The 18904-nt window shown below is 32.6% G+C and overlaps 1 protein-coding gene across 2 annotated transcripts in view; it reads right to left on the reverse strand.

The window, feature by feature from the left end:
* Positions 1-18904, reverse strand: part of LOC147066961 (lysophosphatidylserine lipase ABHD12) — a 39367-nt gene that overhangs the window by 13215 nt on the left and 7248 nt on the right. For both annotated transcript variants that reach the window (XM_085954586.1, XM_085954587.1), the window contains exon 6: positions 18441-18533. In XM_085954586.1, the coding sequence (XP_085810712.1) occupies positions 18441-18533 (93 nt within the window). The remainder of the gene's footprint in view (positions 1-18440; positions 18534-18904) is intronic.

The raw sequence follows: 18904 nt of genomic DNA on the forward strand, positions 1-18904 counted from the left end.
TCAATTTGTGCTGTCTTCACTACTCTGCTATACTTCATTATCACAACTGTCAAAAACTCCACTGTTTTATTCATTCGTTGATTGTCAATTGATCAAAAGCAGAGCATTTGTAGAACCAACAAAATTTTGACCGTCGTATTTTGGCTCGTCAGTGGATCAGTTGCTTTCGGGTGGTAACTACATAACAGTAGTTCTGGTTGACCCAGTCTTCATCATGTGCATTTTTAATGTTTGCACATTTTCATATATCGTATTATCTAAATGGACATGTTCAATTGTCTCAAATTGTTGCGCATCAGTGTACCTGACATCCTTTCTTAAATATCTGACCAAAAAGAACATCATAACACCAGCTACTATTAAACACACTATCAATGTCAAAATAAATGTTATCAAAATAACTTTAATTATATAATTATTTACACTGTATATATAATAGTCATAAAATTGTAATGTCACATACATTATTTTGCGATTCATATGATAAACGCATAAAACTTCATTCTGAAAATGTGATGGCAACACGTGTAATATTTCTGAGCACATTTCATTTATTTTCAGCTCCGTCAGAATCAATTTAATATTGTCATTCACCTCCCAAAAATTCTTTTCAAACAGAGTCACTTTGTTGTTTTTAAACAGTATTTCTGATTGTTCTCCTAATTCAATCATACTCCTCGGGATATTAATTCCAGAGAAACAATTACCCTCGATTTCCTTGATAACATTATTATTAAAGACGGTAATTCCTGGAGTTATTACTGCAAATGCTTCATTTTTAATATTTCCAATACTAACATTGGACACATGAAAGTATTCATTTATCCATGTGTTTGATAAAAATCTGTTTGGAAGATAATTAAATTGTCCGCCATTAATGATAAATTTATCAGTGGTTATTTCTTTAAACGCTTCTTTCTCAACATCTCCAAAATGGCTGTCGATTATTTCAAAATTCTTTGTACCGAAAATGGTGTCAAAAGCAAATGAGCTTACGTGAAGAATGGTCGATGAATGAATTGTGATATTCTCAATGTGGCCGGAGATCGAATATGATGGTAACTCACGAACAGTTGTATTTCGGATTTCAATTTTCACACCTGGACTTGGATACATTCTATATTCCTTAACACTCTTCAGTGTCGTCAGCCAATTCTGATTCAAAATCAAGTTTTGAACGTTGGCAATCTTTATAGACCGTAAAAGTCTCAATTTGTTTATGGCTCCGCTCTCAAAAAGCACCGATCGGCAGTTCTTTATGACAATACTTTTCAATTTCGGTATAAACGAGATGGAACTGTTTGCGCGTAGTATCAATTCGGTGTAATCGTGAACACAGTCACAGTGCACCTTATTTGAAATACACTCGCACATCTCATTGTCACAAATGGAAGCCACAGTGGAAGACAACACGCACAAAAATAACAAAATGTTATATGTTTTTATAATCCGCGGTGTCATGTTGTCGCCAGTATTTCAACAAATGAACAACGGTAAATTATTAAAAAATATAGTAATCACATTTTCGGTATCGTTTATCATTATTGTATAATTATTTAATAATTTATGTTAAAAAAAAAAAACAATTTATGTTTAATCTATGTCCACTGATTCAATACACTTGTGCAAAATGTTCGAAATGGCAGTGGCGTCCGAAAGAAATCATGTTAGTTTACAGGAAAAGCAAAAATAATGGGAAGTAGCTTGCCTTTTGGGTGAGGCTAAAAGAAGTTTTAATTCACGAGTGTGGAGAAATATGCAATAAACTTAAGCATGTGTTAAAGAATATGCTATTTTTACGTCTGTATCACAGACACGGCCCCCACATCCTGAAGCGAGCCCTCAGGCTAGGATCTTTGGGGGGGCCCCCTACCTATCGCTACATTAACATATTTCAAATTGTGTTTTAGGTAAAATTAAGCTTTGTTAGTCATATATATTTGTTTTTATTGAACTAAGACTACAATTTATAGACGGCGTTGGTTAGTTTTTAAAAATCAATGAAACCCTGCCTAACCAAACCATAATAGTTTTGGTATACTTTGGGCATTATGACAAAATTGTGCACACCTATTCATTCATACTTATTTGTTTTCATTGGATTAAGAATACATATTACACATATTGTTAGATAATATTTTAAAATTCATTAAGCCCTGCCTAAACCAAACTATAATTGATAAAAATTATTATTCTATCTATAAAATATCCAAAGTTATGTATGATTTAATTGCATAATTTTAGATATTTTATGGATGGACGAGTATTTTTTTTAATATTATCTATTATGGCTTGTTTTTCGCAGGGTTTAATTGAATTTTAAAAATTAACGAACACTATCTGTAAATTGTCATCTTATTTCAATGAAAACAAATACGTATGACTGACAAAGTTTAGTGTGCACTATTTATCGCGGATATAAACAGCCTACCTCACCCTTCACCACTGACATACGTGTGAGATATGCGATTTTGTATGATTACTTATTAAAGGTTATTATTCCATTCAGACAGTCAAACCTATATTTCTGTGAATGCTATAATCCTGGTACAAGTCAAACATTTTACATATTTCAATTGGTCAACGCATTTAGTAATTATTATTAAAACAATACCGTATTCATGATAAAATCAAGTTAATATTTGCACATTTCCATTCATTGAAGTTTCGTACAAATGAATTTTCAATGCTAAATTACTTGCTATGTTTAAAATAAACATCACCTACAATATTAATTAATTCAACTGGTCACACCGATTTGTCTTTGAACATCTTCACGAGCCGTGTGGACTAATTTGGCGCTGTTGGAATTTCCGGAGATTCACCATTCTTTCTATGTTTCTTTTCAAACTCAGCCGCTTGTATTTAAAGTTAGCATTTCAAATTTCAGTATCGAGCTGCTTAATGACTTTTTAATGTATTTCTAAATTCTTGCTTTTGCGATAATATAGTTTCTGTCAAGTATAAATCGCTCTTTTATTTATTGTTCCCAATTCTATATTCCACACTGTTAAATATTCATTATCTTTCACGGTCGTAAGATCGTGTGGCGTCCAGAAATTTATTATGTACATCCTAAACCATGGATTGCGCGAGCCTTCAGCCGCGTAATCCCTTTTTTTTAATTCAAATTACAGTTGTCAGTTGCGAGATTTCTGAGGGAATTTTGGAGTTCGGCTTGAAAGAGATCAGGTAACTTCACGGCCCTTGTCTCATGCTCTTTACTATTAACTACTTTACTTTATCTTTACTTACTTTATTAGAAACCCTTTTATTTTGTAATTGTGACGTCAAAGATCACAATTACAAAATCTTTATATAACATACTATTAAGATTAAAATCATAGAATATTTAATTATTTAGAAACATTTTTATGTGATATTATAGTACGCAACTGACAGACCATTGAAGATATTAGCATTGATTGAAGTGCCTACTACACAGAAATGAATGAAAAAAAAATATCCTATCAAAGCCACTGATAAATAATTTCGAAATACAAACAAGATTATTAAACGGCAGTCGATTCAACGAAATGATAAGTGGCTAGATAAACATCTGAAAATAGCATGCTGAAATAACCAAAGAAATTTTAAAAAGTCACAGTCGGTCAGAGAAAGTGGAGACCCAATGCACTGACTGATGTTGAGGTCCCCAAGATAAAAAATAAAAACCGTAACTGCCAATACGGTGTAAACATACCTAGTAAAAATATCAATGTACCTCTTTCCTAGAATCACTCACATCCTCTAACCAAAAATAAATATTATTAACACAATAACACATATATTAATTATATACGACACAATAATTAAGTGGTTTATTTTTTTGTGTACAAGTACAAATCTGTACTTGTAACATAAGAAAATAAATAGTGTTTCATCCCTAACGACAAAGCGCCTGTTACAATAATTATTAAATAAACATTCACGTGTGATTCACGACATGATTAATATAATTGTAGTTTATTTTCAATTCTTGTTTGACATTTCAATACAAAATTTCGTGGCAAAGCCATACATACGTCTGCATGAACATACCCGAATTTGACCGAGCTTCGCAAATAAGAGACATATTTCACACGACAGGCGTGCCAACTTAAATTTATGCCATGTTACAAATTACTAATTATGGTAGATAACTGCCTCATGTATAGAATTGCTTCCGTCTTAATTCGGACCAATAAAAATAAAGGAACAGTGTTACGGTGTTACAGTTAAGAATAGCTCTGCTGAATCCGTGATTTTAATTCAAGTCAAAACAAACTCTCTGGTATCACTATTTAACTACTGGAATTCATATATAAACTTGATATGAATAATATAATATGATAACACTTGATCGTGATTCCAGAAAGTTTTTATTGTGGTTGAATTATAGCCATAAAAAAATTAATATTCCTTGCCACCACTGAAACATAGCAGCATAAACAAGAAGGCCATTGTTTTGATATTTTGTGATTGTTCATCTTCTTTTTCATCGGCTCTACAATTACTTAGTCCCATTCTGAAGAGGTTTCTTAACATATTTTTTTTACGAGAAACAGTTGTTAATATTTTGTCCTGGATCCAAGCATACATTAAAAGTATATTCTACAGATGCTGGATTTTTAGTGATTGGTCAGGGAACACATATGTAATGGGAACTACCTTACCCTACCGGATGTAATATAACAGGCCACAGATCTTGAGTGTAGAAAAATATGTGTTAATGAATATGTTATTTTCAATAGTTATATCTGAATCATAACAATATGCATTAAAGTCCGGCACATAAATGTAATATGCTTTCAATATCTGAGAACAGACAGTGCGCTTTCTTTTGCTTGGGTTTTATGGCCTGCAGCAGCGGCTCCTCTAATACCATGCAAGTGCTACGCACCGCCTGCATCTTTGAAGACATCGCTCAACTTTTCATTGTTATTCATACGTGTATCACTCACTTCGCGAAGTAGAACATGTAGCAGTATTATGAACAATATTCCATTCGTGCGCAAAGCGATTACGATCCAAACAGATTTTCAATTTGCACAGGATTACAATGAGGTCATTATATACTACTTAAACCGTGGTCGAATGTTCCTGTAATGACGTTTTGTGTAGAATTTTTTACACACTTTTAGATCGGCGCATGAAATTAGGACTCTAGAAACAAAAACGCCAGTTTCTGTTTTATAACAATGTTGGCGAGTTAATTTTTAACAATTTCACATTTAAGATTTAATGAATCGCCAAACTTTTACGAAAATACAAACTACCGCATTTATTTCTAAACCACTCAAATACATTCAACAAACAAAAAAACACATCAGCGGTTATTTATTTGGCTGAAGCATTGTTTACTCAGAGCGTAAAGTCGTAAACCGTGACATTTATTTTTCTTTATTGATATTAAATCATTTGAACTGTTTAAAAACTCTTTTTAAGAAATATAATAAATAAACAAAGACATATTTAATTTACCTTCTGAGAAGTTCAACGTTTCAGTAATTTTACACTAAGATATTATCTTAGCTTATTGACACGGCAGCCTTCGGTGATTAAGGTAATCATGGAGAGACGCTTTACGACCTTTACGTGGCTAGGACAAGTGTTCCTGATGCCGCCAAAGAGTGTGACACTGCGTACCCTTATGGCACAGCCTCAAGGGTTCCGTTGCCATGGCAGGCCCTCCCTCACCCTGCAGCGGTGCTACAAAAGCGACCTACGTGCTGCAGGTCTGACATGGCGGGAGGCGCAAGAGTTGGCGTTGAACCGAGGGAAGTGGCGTGAACTCGTGCTTGCCCTATGCTCCAATGCTGGGTATAGAAGGTAAACCATTGCGCACTACCAGAAAATGCTATTCTGAAGACCACCGGCCGCCACTGATGGCCTGACTGTCATAAAGTACCCTGCCTCAAAACCTGTCCATGACAATGGTTTTTACATTTCTACCTTATTAACCTATTATGTGGTGATTTTTCATCTAAATTTTGTATTTAATATTATTGGTTTGTATATTATAATAACCCACGATGACTGAACGGCAGTGTAAACAGACTATAATGTCATGAGTCCCGAGTTCAAATCCCGGGTCTGGCAAAAATTCACATTTTTTTTTTCAATGTGTGTTTGGACCCAGAATATGGACCTAATATGTTGAGCAAGTAACTAACATCTATTTTTCTTGTAAAAAATAACAAAAAAAAATCAGTTAATACAACCTCCACACTGTGGAGCCCCATATGATCGACTTAGAATGGTTAAAAAGAATAAAGTATTATAAAATTTGCTATACATAAAAGTGTGATTAGGTATAAGAAATCAGTTACAGCTAATTTAGCTATTAAACTTGGTAACATTTTTTTCTGAAATCATCATATAACATAAATATTGTAATAAATACAGATTATAAAATGTTCATCAATTACAATAGTTTTTCGATATTGAAAAGAAATAACAACATTATATTGAAATTAAATTAAATGTATAATTCACATGTAAGCAAGTACAATAATCACCAATGGCCTAATGTGCCTATTGATAAAACAAATACACAGGTTTAAAAATAATATTATTTTATGGAATAAATCTATTTTATATAATTGAATACATGAAATAAAATAGGCACTAAGTACCAAAAAGCTGAATCTAAGATATAGGGGTTTTCATGAATAATTCGTTTACTTTTCATAAAAACACTATTTTATTAGCTTCTCAATAGATTTAACATACAATCTTAATGTCCTTAGATGAAAAAAAAATACAATTTATAATTCAACATTGTAAGAAAAACACGTTTGAATGATATTTTAGAAAAGCACTACGTCGCAACACTTATTTCTTAAAAAAAGAACTAAGTGCTACGCTTAATATCGAAAACGAAGAACCAAGTCACATGACACATATTAACTAAACGGCAATTAGTGCCAATTTTCAAAATAATCATGCTGCCTCTTAAACCCAAAGCCATATTTGAATATCCATAGAAGATCTAATATATTTTTTTGGCACTTAGACATGTATTTAGAATATTGGCAATTCACTTTTTTTTTTTTCGATTTTCGGGCACTTAGTGCCTATTTTATCTAGTGTATTCATTTGTTTATTAATCACAATAACATGAAAGGATACGGTATCAGAATGACATAATTATCACCCCAATAATGTTAAAGGATTTTTTAAGGTCAAACTTTCCGCAATTCTTAATTTTGGATTAAGATAATAATACTATACGAGTTAACATTATGAGTATATAACAATATTATACATTAATTTTGTTTATTTCATGTTTTTTTGAATGTTAAACGTTTAAAGAAGAAATGAAATAGGTCTATAAACAGTTTAATATTATTACGATATAGTAGGGATAAAAAAACATACTATTATCATTTGTATTTACTAGATATTTTGATGCGAGCTTTTGATATTTTGATTACATGGATTTTACGAAGGCCGACTATGTTCAGGGGCGCTGAATTGCGAATTACAATGGTACTGTCTGACAACAAAGTCTCGTCGATAACCGGAAGTCGCTGTAGTCGCGTATGGACGACTTCTCAGTGACATATCTGTCATGGCGTCAACGCGTGTTTAAATAATGTATCAGCTCTCTTTTTAGATGTGACTCCTTTTCATCTTCGCAATAAACCAAAAGTTTACTAATGATAATTTTAATATCACTCCTGATTGTTTTATATATATTTTTATTATAAAAAGCAAAAATCAAATTACGTAAATCGATAGATCCGTACACCACGGAAGCGTAAAATGAAATGATAAATATAGGGGCGTTCCTCATTTGAAACGGAAGTACGATTAACTGCAAAGGAGGGGCTTCTTAGTTCATTGTTTTAACACGTAGACCAGAAGTCCTTGTTCTACAATAGTGCTAGTTATTCATTATCTTCAAATGCAATGCGGTAACCTGTTTGCATGAAAATTTTCGATTGCGTATTTCATTCAAATTATCACCATTTATTTCAATATGCAACAATCATCATTTTCTACAAATAGTATATCATATTATTATTGTATTCGAAGTAAGAGCAACTAGCATCGCCATCTAACTTTACAATTTTGTGTCATGGCCTGACTATTATAGCGGGCCTTGGACCTTTACATAATTAATAATATTTAAACATTTGACAAAAACAAAAATATTCAGTTACCATTAATGGAAATATCTACATAATTATTTATCATATCAACCATTTTTCAAGATTCATATTTTCTTAAGTCCACTTAACAATCATACCTTAACTTCATAAGATACCTTAATTTAAAACACAAAAACTGATAGTCAACAACTAACTGACTTTGACGCAATTTGATGATAAGCATTTTGTGTAAAAATACTAGTTAAATTCGTCGTAATTAAGTATGATGCCCGTAGCATAATTGCTTAAAACACAATGACGCGAATCCAGCAGTTACAGGTTCAAGTTCCGTCAGGCGTTTGTTTTTCATTTCGTTTTTTCTAGTAGGTATATTGGTATATATCTGAGGTGTTTTCAAATTATCTATATTCAATAAATATGATGATTGCTACATTTCTCAGTTTACAATTTCATATATTGAGTCATCTAACTGTGTATCTTTAATAATTGTATCATGTTGTGGAACAATTTGGCACTTGTCATCTCTTCTAATTCTGATGTAAACGAATATAGCGGTACCGGCTGCTATTAAACACATGAGTAATGTCGAAAAAAATGTAACCAAAATAGCTTTATTTATAGAATTATTTTCACTGTTTATAATATCGACATAAAATTGCATGGGCACATACATCATCATCCTGTCATTTGGCACATACAACATATGATAAACGCATAAAACTTCTTTCTGAAGGTGGGATGACAATTTTCGGAATATTTCTGAACGTTGGCACATCTCATTTATTCTCAACTGCGTCACAATCATTTTGATATTGTCATTTACTTTCCACGAATCGTATTCAAACAGAATAACAGTATTATTTTTAAATATAATTTCTGTTTGTTTTCCTATTTCATTAATACTTGATAATTGTATTCTAGAGAAAGAATTAGCTTCAATTTCTTCAATGACATTATTATTAATGACAACGCTCACTGGAGTCGTCATAATAATTGATTGATTTTTTATTTTCTTGATGTGACAGTTTTCTATGCGGATATCTTTTACATCGTAGAAAAATAGGGCTTCTTTTTCAATAACTCCAATATCGACATCGAACAATTGAAAGTATTCACGTATCCATATATCTGATAGAAATCTATTTGGTAAATCATTAAATTGTCCACCGCTGATGATGAATTTATCAGTGGTTATTCCTGTAAACGATTCTTTATCAACATTGACAAAATGGCTGTCAATTATTTCAAGCTTCTTTGTACCAAAAATGTTGGTAAAAGCAGACGATTTTACATGAAGAATGAACGATGAATGGATTGTGATATTCTCAATGTGGCCGGTGATTGAATTTGAATTTAAATCATGAATGGTCGTATTTCGAATTTCAATGCTCACACCCTGACTGGGATTCTCATTATATTCTAAATGAGTTACCGAAGTTTTCATCCAATTTTCACTTAAAACCAAGTTTTGAACGCTGTTAATCTTTACAGACTGTAAGTTGATCAAATTACCTATGGCTCCACGCCCAAAAATCACAGACAGGCAGTTTTCTACAATAATGTGTTTCAATTGCATTTGAATCGAGATGAAACTGTCAGGATTTATCACCATGCTGATGAACGCACAGTCACACTCAACTATTTCTGGTTGACACTCGCACATACTTTCATTGCAAATGGAGGCCATAGTGAAAGATATCACGCTCAAAAACAACAATATGTTAAATGTTTTTATAATTCGGGGTGGTGTCATGTTGTCGCTTATATAATTTAAAAACAATGATTTTAGCCACAAAATCTCTTATCATTATTTCACACCTGTCGATGAAAAATGTAAGTTTAACTATTGCAAAATGCTCAAATACCAGTGGTGTACGAAAACCTTCATGTTTGTTACTATCTTTATTATAAAAAATTAAATTTTCTTCCAATTACTATATTGACTCTCTGTGTAAGTAGAACTAAGTAATAATGTATTGCCATGTCGATGAAAAAGTGACAGTAAGCAAAATAATATTATGTACATTCTGGACCATAATATTTAGACGATAGAAGAAAACGATAAATCGGGGAACAGTTAATGCGGGATTATTTAACATTGTTCTTATGGGTGTTTTAGGGTACTTTCAAAAATGAACGATCCGTGCGGGAAAACGATTTATGCGAGAACGGTAGATCAGGGTTTCACTGTAATTATTTTTAATGTAGTTATTATATGTCGGTATAATATGATGGGTATGGATATAATATAATTCTATCTGAATATAATAATATAAATCTACAATACTATTGTGATCATGTTAAATTATATTCTTAACCACTAAGAAGAAGAAAACGTATTTTCCAGTTTCCAAAAGTGTTATACCGCCTGTAGTACATGTGCACTGGCAGCAATAGTATGTATTTTAAACAATCGTGACAATAACTCTTTACACAAGTGCTGACTGTCTCTCCAATCTCATTCTTCAAGAGTAAGCGAGACGCGATGTTGTCATTTTATGGTACTATTTGACAGGTCATAAAAATCAGTTAACCCCAAAATGAGTCTCTCCGCGGTGTGGCTGGTTTTTTTGCCGGCAGGTTCGCCACCATCATTCTACTACGCAGATCGAAAAAATCCCAACTGTCGCAAGAAAATTCAGAAACTTCCGAACTTTTTTGATTCATGCATGCAATCTTGCAACTGCAGCATAATACATGTTTACAAGTACATTTCCTTGTTATGACCTCGATAATACGTACTGCCAGCAGTAAATCCATGCCCATGTAAACAGGGTGTTATGTATAATTAGTTACAATAATGTATTGACAAGTGAGAACAATTTTTTTCCATGTAATGAAAATCTACCATTTGACAGTAGTTGTCGCTCATTTGTGAAAATCATCTGTTTCCGATGTTCTCAGCGTCACTTACTTAGTACAGCGTACTTCAATGTGCAAATATATATCCCCGTTCATAATTCTCTGGAAGACCCGCATAACCATTAAAAGAATTAATAATAATTTATTATTATACTGACTGTCAGTTGAAAAAAATTGAAAAAAATAGACAAGGAATTTGTGTTCCACACAAACTTTGATTAGTTGATAATGCTTAGTTAATAACAGACATTAATTTTTTTTAAATTTGATTTGGAAACATCAATTTCATGTGGTATTATCGAATGCCACTGTCAAACCACTGAAGAAATTGCACTGATGTGAAGTAAGTACTAACTGATTGAATAAAATAGGCGATTAATCTCACTGATAAATGTTTAAAAAGATTAAAAACGGCAGTCAATTTGCATGGTGTAATGATAACACTCTTACTTCTTATCATTATACTAACCGACATGTCTTACTAAACAGTTGGATTCAGATTATTATCCTAACCAATAAGCGGTGAATTTTAATAATATTATGAAATAAATCAATCAATCATGATGATAAACATCGATTTGGCCTGATTATATTTTTACAAGGTGACTTGTTAGTAATTTTGAACAATCACAAACACCCAGGCTTTGAGAAAAACACATAAATATTGTGCACTCACTGGGATTCGAACCCAGAACTCCCGGGTGGAAGGCCAACGCCTTACGCACTGCACCACGAGAGCTGTCCTGCCTGATCATATTATGTAAATTATTATTAAATATTATGTAAATTATTAAAATACGTATTTTTGGCGCTCTCGGTTAAACGCACAAGCCACATTGATTGGTGCATTCAAATTTTGAAATTTACCATTAGACTACTTGCACTCGGTTAAAATCAATACCGCGCATGAGTTATCCATACTAAAGAAGCAAGCAAGACGCGTATACAGATACAGATCCAATACAGCGGACGAGCGGAGAGTTGCGGCAATACCGCGTAAGGTCCAACTGATTTACAAAATAATCCTATGGCAATACCGCGCACACATACGATAGTAAAATATATATTTTCTAATATAAAACAGGAAGACACAATAAACTGCATTTAAATTTATTTTTTATCTTTTTATTGACGATATTGCAAGGTTTTTGTCCCTCCTGAATATTTTGACAAATGGTTCTTCCGCAGTATTGAACTTACATACACGATATGTAAATGTACCGACGCGCACAGCGTGATTGCAACATTTTTGGTTGAAAAATACTCCCGATGTCACTCGCAACATACTTCAAAGTACACAGCATGAATGTCGCTTGTGTGTAGTTCTAAAATAACCCGCTACTCCGCCGCATAGAGTCCATACTATTTTACCCAGTACAAGTGATCGCCCCCGCTACCCGGAGGGCTTGTCAGTATCAGATCATGAGAGAAAATATGACGAATCGTAACCATTATAATAAAATGACATTTGAGGTTATGAAATATCCTTCCAACATTCGTATACATATTTCTAATTGACAATAATTAATGTACCCAATATTTCCGCCTCCTTATTTTCTTAGATGCCAATACAAAATCGCAGATATACAATGACATTTATCAGTTTTGACAGGAGGTCGCGTCGCATCACTGTCGGGATAGTGTGTGCGGAAAAGACTTGCAACATTACAGGCGGTTGTAATTGTTGCAGTAAAAGTTATACCTACCATCTTGTTTTTTCAGTGAAGCAAGAACGAAATGGAAAACAACTATTTCTCATAAAATGTATTCTAATAAGTCTGTGGGCACCGGTGGCGAAGGGTGGAGATAAGCTGTTAAGATCCGACATAAATAGTGCACATTAAACTTTGTCAGTCACACGTATTTGTTTTTATTGAACTAAGACTACAAATTGCAGATAGTTGGTTGTTAAAATTCAATTATACCCTGCGCGTAAACCAAGCCATAATAGATAATAATCAATAAATATGTATAAATTATAAATTTATGCCAATAAATCATACATAATTTTAGATATTTTATAGACAGAAGAATATTTTTTATCTATTATAGTTTGGTATAGGCAAGGCTTGATGAATTTTAAAAAACTAACTAACACCATCTGTAATATGTATTCTTAATTCAACGAAAACAAATAATTACAACTGAAAAAGTGTGCACTATTTTGATCGCCCATAGTATATCTAAACTATTATAGTTTGGTTTAGGCAGGCTATAATTGATTTTTAAAAACTAATCAGCATCATCTGCAATTTGTATTCTTAGTTCAATGAAAACAAATAAGTATGACTGACAAAGTTTAGTGTGCACTATTTATGAAACCATACGGTGGTAATTTATTTGAATCAGTAATCGACTTCCAGAATAAATCTAAAAAGGCTAAATGAAACAATAGTTATTTTTTCCACATGCAAAATCATATTAACTTCTTAATTCATCTTTTTTATAACAAGAAATCAGAAAAAACTTTTTTTTTAAAGACAATTATTTATTGTTTGTATACATAGGTATCTATGATTTCAGTCATAGAATGGAAATAAAATTTATGTAGTAGTGTATGAAGTTTGGTAAAGTTATACAATCGTTCGAAGTTAATTAGTTAATTTTTACAATAAATTAACCGTCAAAGCCAGTGGTTCTTAACCTTTTTGAAGTCACGGTGCACTTTTGATCATAAGAAAAAATTGCGGTGCACCAAAATCAAACGGTTAGAAAACAAAGAAAAATATGCAGACACAACTTTTATTACAAGTTAAACAGATTACATAACAGTCAAAGAAAATATATATACATTCGTAAGTTTTTCTCGTTTTTTAGTTTTTATATTAGATAATTATTGTTAAAAAACCGAGCCACACAAATATAATATTGAAAACTGTTACAAGATGTTCAGTACCCCCAATCATGTAGAGAACTGGATATTCGTCTTGGACAGAAATCCAAAATGTCTCCGTAGTTATTTCAGAAAATTTAATTTTTAGTACGATCCATTGACAATGTGACCAATTCTTCTTCTTCTTGGTACATAAATTCACAACTCGATTTATCAATCGTAGCAAATGGATTTCGTATCCAGTCATAATTTTCTATATGGAATATGCAATATTTTCTTCCAATAAAGTTAAATGTTCTGTTATAGCGGAAATAATTCCCTAAGCAATGTTTTCGTTAAAGTCGATTCGGCAAAATCGAAATCACATTAAATCTTTCGTCGGCTTTCATAATTTCATGAAGGACTTTTTCGGCTTTCACTATTTTGCGGATTTTTCTGTTATCATTTTTTTCAAGGTGCACTTGCAACAAACTAGTAGTGCACCGGTTAAGAACTACTGGTCTAAACTGTCAAAAAGTACTATGTTTCAACAGCCCCTCTCTTGGTTGTGTTAACTTTTAGAATGAGATAGACAGTTAACTTATTGTAACAATTATAATACCTCAATACATAAATATGATAAACTACCGTCGATAGCCGCCTTGTGTATATAATATAGACTCCCCGATATTCTTGGGCTATAAATGAATACAAAAATAATATTACAGTCGAACTTGGATGACGACTTGAAAAATTCGACTGAATTTGCTCTATTGTTGTTTTAATTTAATAAAACGCAATTTTTTTTGTTTTATTTCTTTAACTGTCAATTCATGGTGGAACTGCATTGTATTGTTGTTTTAATTTAATGAAACGCAATTTTTTTTGTAGTACTTATTCCACTTTTAATCAATAGATTAGGACCGGTTTCGTCTGCCTCAAAGGGACATTTTCAACTCAAATTTGCTCATTATAAGCGTTACTTGTTATATCAGAGAATAGGTATTTTTAAATGAGCGGTCACATAACATAAAAAGTCGAAAATAAAAAATCTGAAAACCATCGTAAAAATCCCCGAAACAAGCATGGTATTCATAAACTACAAAACAAGTTGTTTATTGTAATGAACGCTGGTAGGTACCTACTGACTTCACAAACCTTGGATTTTTACTTATTTCAACCATAATATGGTGCATATTATGCATGGATACTTTTTCAATATTGTCGGCGAAAACACCAATTAGGAAGGTACTCAGACACTTAATAGTGTCATAAACGTAATGCGATCCCGGTGGCATCCTGTCCGGTCGGATTTTAGTGCTTAGGGTCGAAATATTTTATAAACGATCGACACATTAACAGTTTTAAGAAAATTTTTGACGATATTTTAGCTTGGTATATCCGATAAGTTGCTCGTTATAATAGTGAATAAATGTATGAAGAAAATCATAAACTAAAATGTCAACGAATGTTTCCTCATTACATTGGAGATCTCGCTATATCCGTGCCTATATTTGTAACAAATATATGTACAAAATGTTCAATGTTCACATACAAAAAGTAATAAAAAAAATTTGGGAAGTGAAAAAGACCAACGTTTTCTTGAAATTAAATTAAATGTATAAAGCGCTTAATGTAAAATCACAAAATAAAATGTATGGATTTATGTATTGACAATAAGTAGGATGATTGCCACATTCCTCATTTAATATTTTCATATATTATCATGTCATTACCCAACTGAGCATGTTTATTTGTCACATATTGTGGAGCACTTTGGCACTTGTCATATCCTGTAATTTTGATGTAAATGAATATAGCAATACCAGCTGCTATTAAACACATGAGTAATGTCGAAAAAAATGTAACCAAAATAGCTTTTTTTATGGAATTATTTACACTGTATATAAAATCGTCATAAAATTGCAGGGGCATGTACACCATTTTGTGAATTTGATGATAAACGCATAAAACTTCTGTTTGGATGTGAGACGACAATTTGTGGAATACTTCTGAGCGTTCGCATGTCACATTTATTCTCAACTGCGTCACAATCATTTTGATATTGTCATTTACCTTCCACGAATTGTATTTAAACAGTGTAACAGTGTTATTATCAAATATTATTTCAGTTTTTATTCCTGTTTCAGTCAAAATTCTAGGTAATTGTATTCTAGAGAAAGAATTAGCCTCAATTTCTTCAATGACAGTATTATTAATGACAACAATTCCCGGAGTCATCATTATAATTGAATCCTTTTCTATTCTCTTGATGTGACAGTTTTCTATTAGGATAGTTTTGCCCCAGAAAAAGAGTGCCTCTTTTTTAATAACTCCAATACCGACATTGAACATCTTAAAGTATTCATGCGTCCTTATATTTGATAGGAATCTATTTGGTAAATTATTAAATTGTCCACCGTTGATGAGGAATTTATCAGTGGTTATTCCTTTAAACGCTTCTTTATCAACATTGACAAAATGGCTGTCAATTATTTCGAATTTATTTGTACCAAAAATTTTGGTAAAAGCAGACGATTTTACATGAAGAATCAACGATGAATGAATTGTGATATCCTCAATGTGGCCAGTGATTGAATTTGAAGGTAAATCAAGAATGGTCGTATTTCGAATTTCAATACTCACGCCTGGACTCGGATCAGTAATATATTCAGCATGACTTTTTAAAGTCGTCATCCAATTTTGACTTAAAATCAAGTTATGAACGTTGACAATCTTTACAAACCGTAAGTATGTCAAGTTGTATATAGCATCCCGTTCAAAAATTACTTTATGGCAGTTTTTTACGATAATGTGTGTTACTTCCAGGTGTATGAAACTGTCAGAATTTATTACAGTGTTTATTATATCATTGGTGGAAGCACAATCGCAGTGAACCTCTTCTGATTGACACTCGCAGACCCTATCATCGCAAATTGAGGCCGCAGTGAAAGATATCACGCACAAAAACAACAAAATGTCAACCGTTTTTATAATCCGCGGTAGTGACATGTTGTAGTCAGTATTTTCCACAAATGAAAATAATAATTTCAATATCCCTTATCATTATTTCCCCACTGTCTATGGAATTTAAATTTAATCTATGCCCCCAAATGCCAGTGGCGTTCGAAAACTATCAGTTTATTAAAGAATTTCAATTTCATATTTGTTTGAAATCGAATAGGTTTATTCCACGAGGGTCAGAGATATAAAATACTAAACATATTTGAAATGAGGTGCTCATTTACGATAGCCGCTGCGGATACCATAAGCAGAACATAGACGCAATGCTTCAAATCTTGAGCATCACCTATGTAACTATGTGTCCTGCCCATTTACATTTAAGAATTTCAAGTCTATTACATCGTAATCTGCTGTTCTAACCCCTGTTCGTCTTGGACCCTCTACCCGCGCTTCACTACACTAACAATGCACACCAATGCAATATTAAAGTTCCATTATCACTAAAAGTAGATGAACGACACCCATGATTTTTTTAATAATTTTATCTAGGAACATTCTATGAGTAATCTATTAGTGAAGGTTTCAGATCAATATGATCATTAAGAGAAAAGTTAGTATTTTTGAAGAACGTTGTATGGAGACACACCGAAGTACCGGACCGCCCCCAAATTTTAATAGAATCTATCGCCACCGCATTAACACCTGTGTACTGTATTTCAAGTCTCTGGGTATATGATAACTGGGTGAAAATTTTACATAAAAATGTGACAGAAAATTTGGCAGAAATTGTAGATTATCTTTTTTAGTTGGAACTTACAATGAAAAAAATACAATATTTTTAGTCTTATCAGTGTACCCCACTGAAGATATTGGCACAGAAATCAGATACACAAAATGAGTGAAAAAAAATCACCATATCAATAATCAATCAGACAGATAAAAGTTTCCAAATTCAAGATTATAAAATGGCAGTTAAACAAACATTTAATGATAAAAATTATTATTATTATGCTATATGCTATGAACAATTTTTGTATGGCGGAGCCTTTCAAACATCCTGTAATATCTCAGAAAACCCCTATCTGGCTAACACAAATTAAGTTAAAAGGGGAGGGGGGTAAATTACACGACAGGTGTGTAAGAGCCCGATGCATGGAATGCAACAAATTTAACGGCTACTTTATCAGTGACTAACACATTGCAGATATGTACTGATAAGATAGATTTATATTTATAGAAAATGTTCAGATTTGACAGTGAAAATAGTTTAATATAAGACGTCAGTGGTGACATAAATATGATAAACTATCCTCGATAGCCGCCGATTGCCGCCTTGTGTATAGAATAGATGCGCAGATTGCTATGATCAGTGATTTAGTGTCGACAGCTTTAGATACCAGGGTAAGCACATCTCAGGAGATGACACGTTGTAAACCGAGCTCACTGTCTATATAGAAATAACTAAAGCAGCATTTCACTCAATGCGGAATATTTGGGATTTCCAGTAGTTCTCAGTTAGAATCAAATGCTGCTCGTATAACGCTTTCAATAAAAATTATTTGGCATCATAATAAGATGAAAATTTTTCAAAATTTATTTGTTTTAGGTTAAGCCCCAAATTGAGCAGCACAATTAAAGTGCCGACTGAATTGAACCCATTTTTTTACTATTATTGCTAATGGATTGATATAGTATGTACTGACCTCGGTAATCAAAAGCGATGGTGTGGTAGTCCAGTTTCTGAAACACTTCATAGAGGACGATTCTGTGAGAACAAGCTCTGGTATTAGAATTCCCTGAAAAGCAATCGGCATGTCATTATTATGGGAATAAAATTGAATCATCCTTTTATACAAACTTGATTATCAGCGCCTATTGATTATTTATAACTGAGGTGCTGATGATTACACTACGACAAGTACCTACATCGGTGAGAAAACCGACTTCAAAGTTAAATATGCGATTGTAAATTATTTACAACATTTTGATAATGAGGTCTTGTTCTCAAACGATCCATTTATTACAATTCCAAGAAGAATAAATGGGTATATTTCATTATGTTTATTAATGTCTTTTGTGTTTGAAAGAAGACCGAATCAAACATTCAGATTACATTTCGTTGCTATGAAATGAAGGGCTTCCGCTCACGAGAATACTCAAAAAAGAC

The sequence above is a fragment of the Rhyacophila brunnea genome, unplaced genomic scaffold (assembly GCF_057557595.1).
Source record: "Rhyacophila brunnea isolate RB1 unplaced genomic scaffold, BYU_Rbru_1.0 scaffold_4, whole genome shotgun sequence".
Taxonomy (NCBI): domain Eukaryota; kingdom Metazoa; phylum Arthropoda; class Insecta; order Trichoptera; family Rhyacophilidae; genus Rhyacophila; species Rhyacophila brunnea.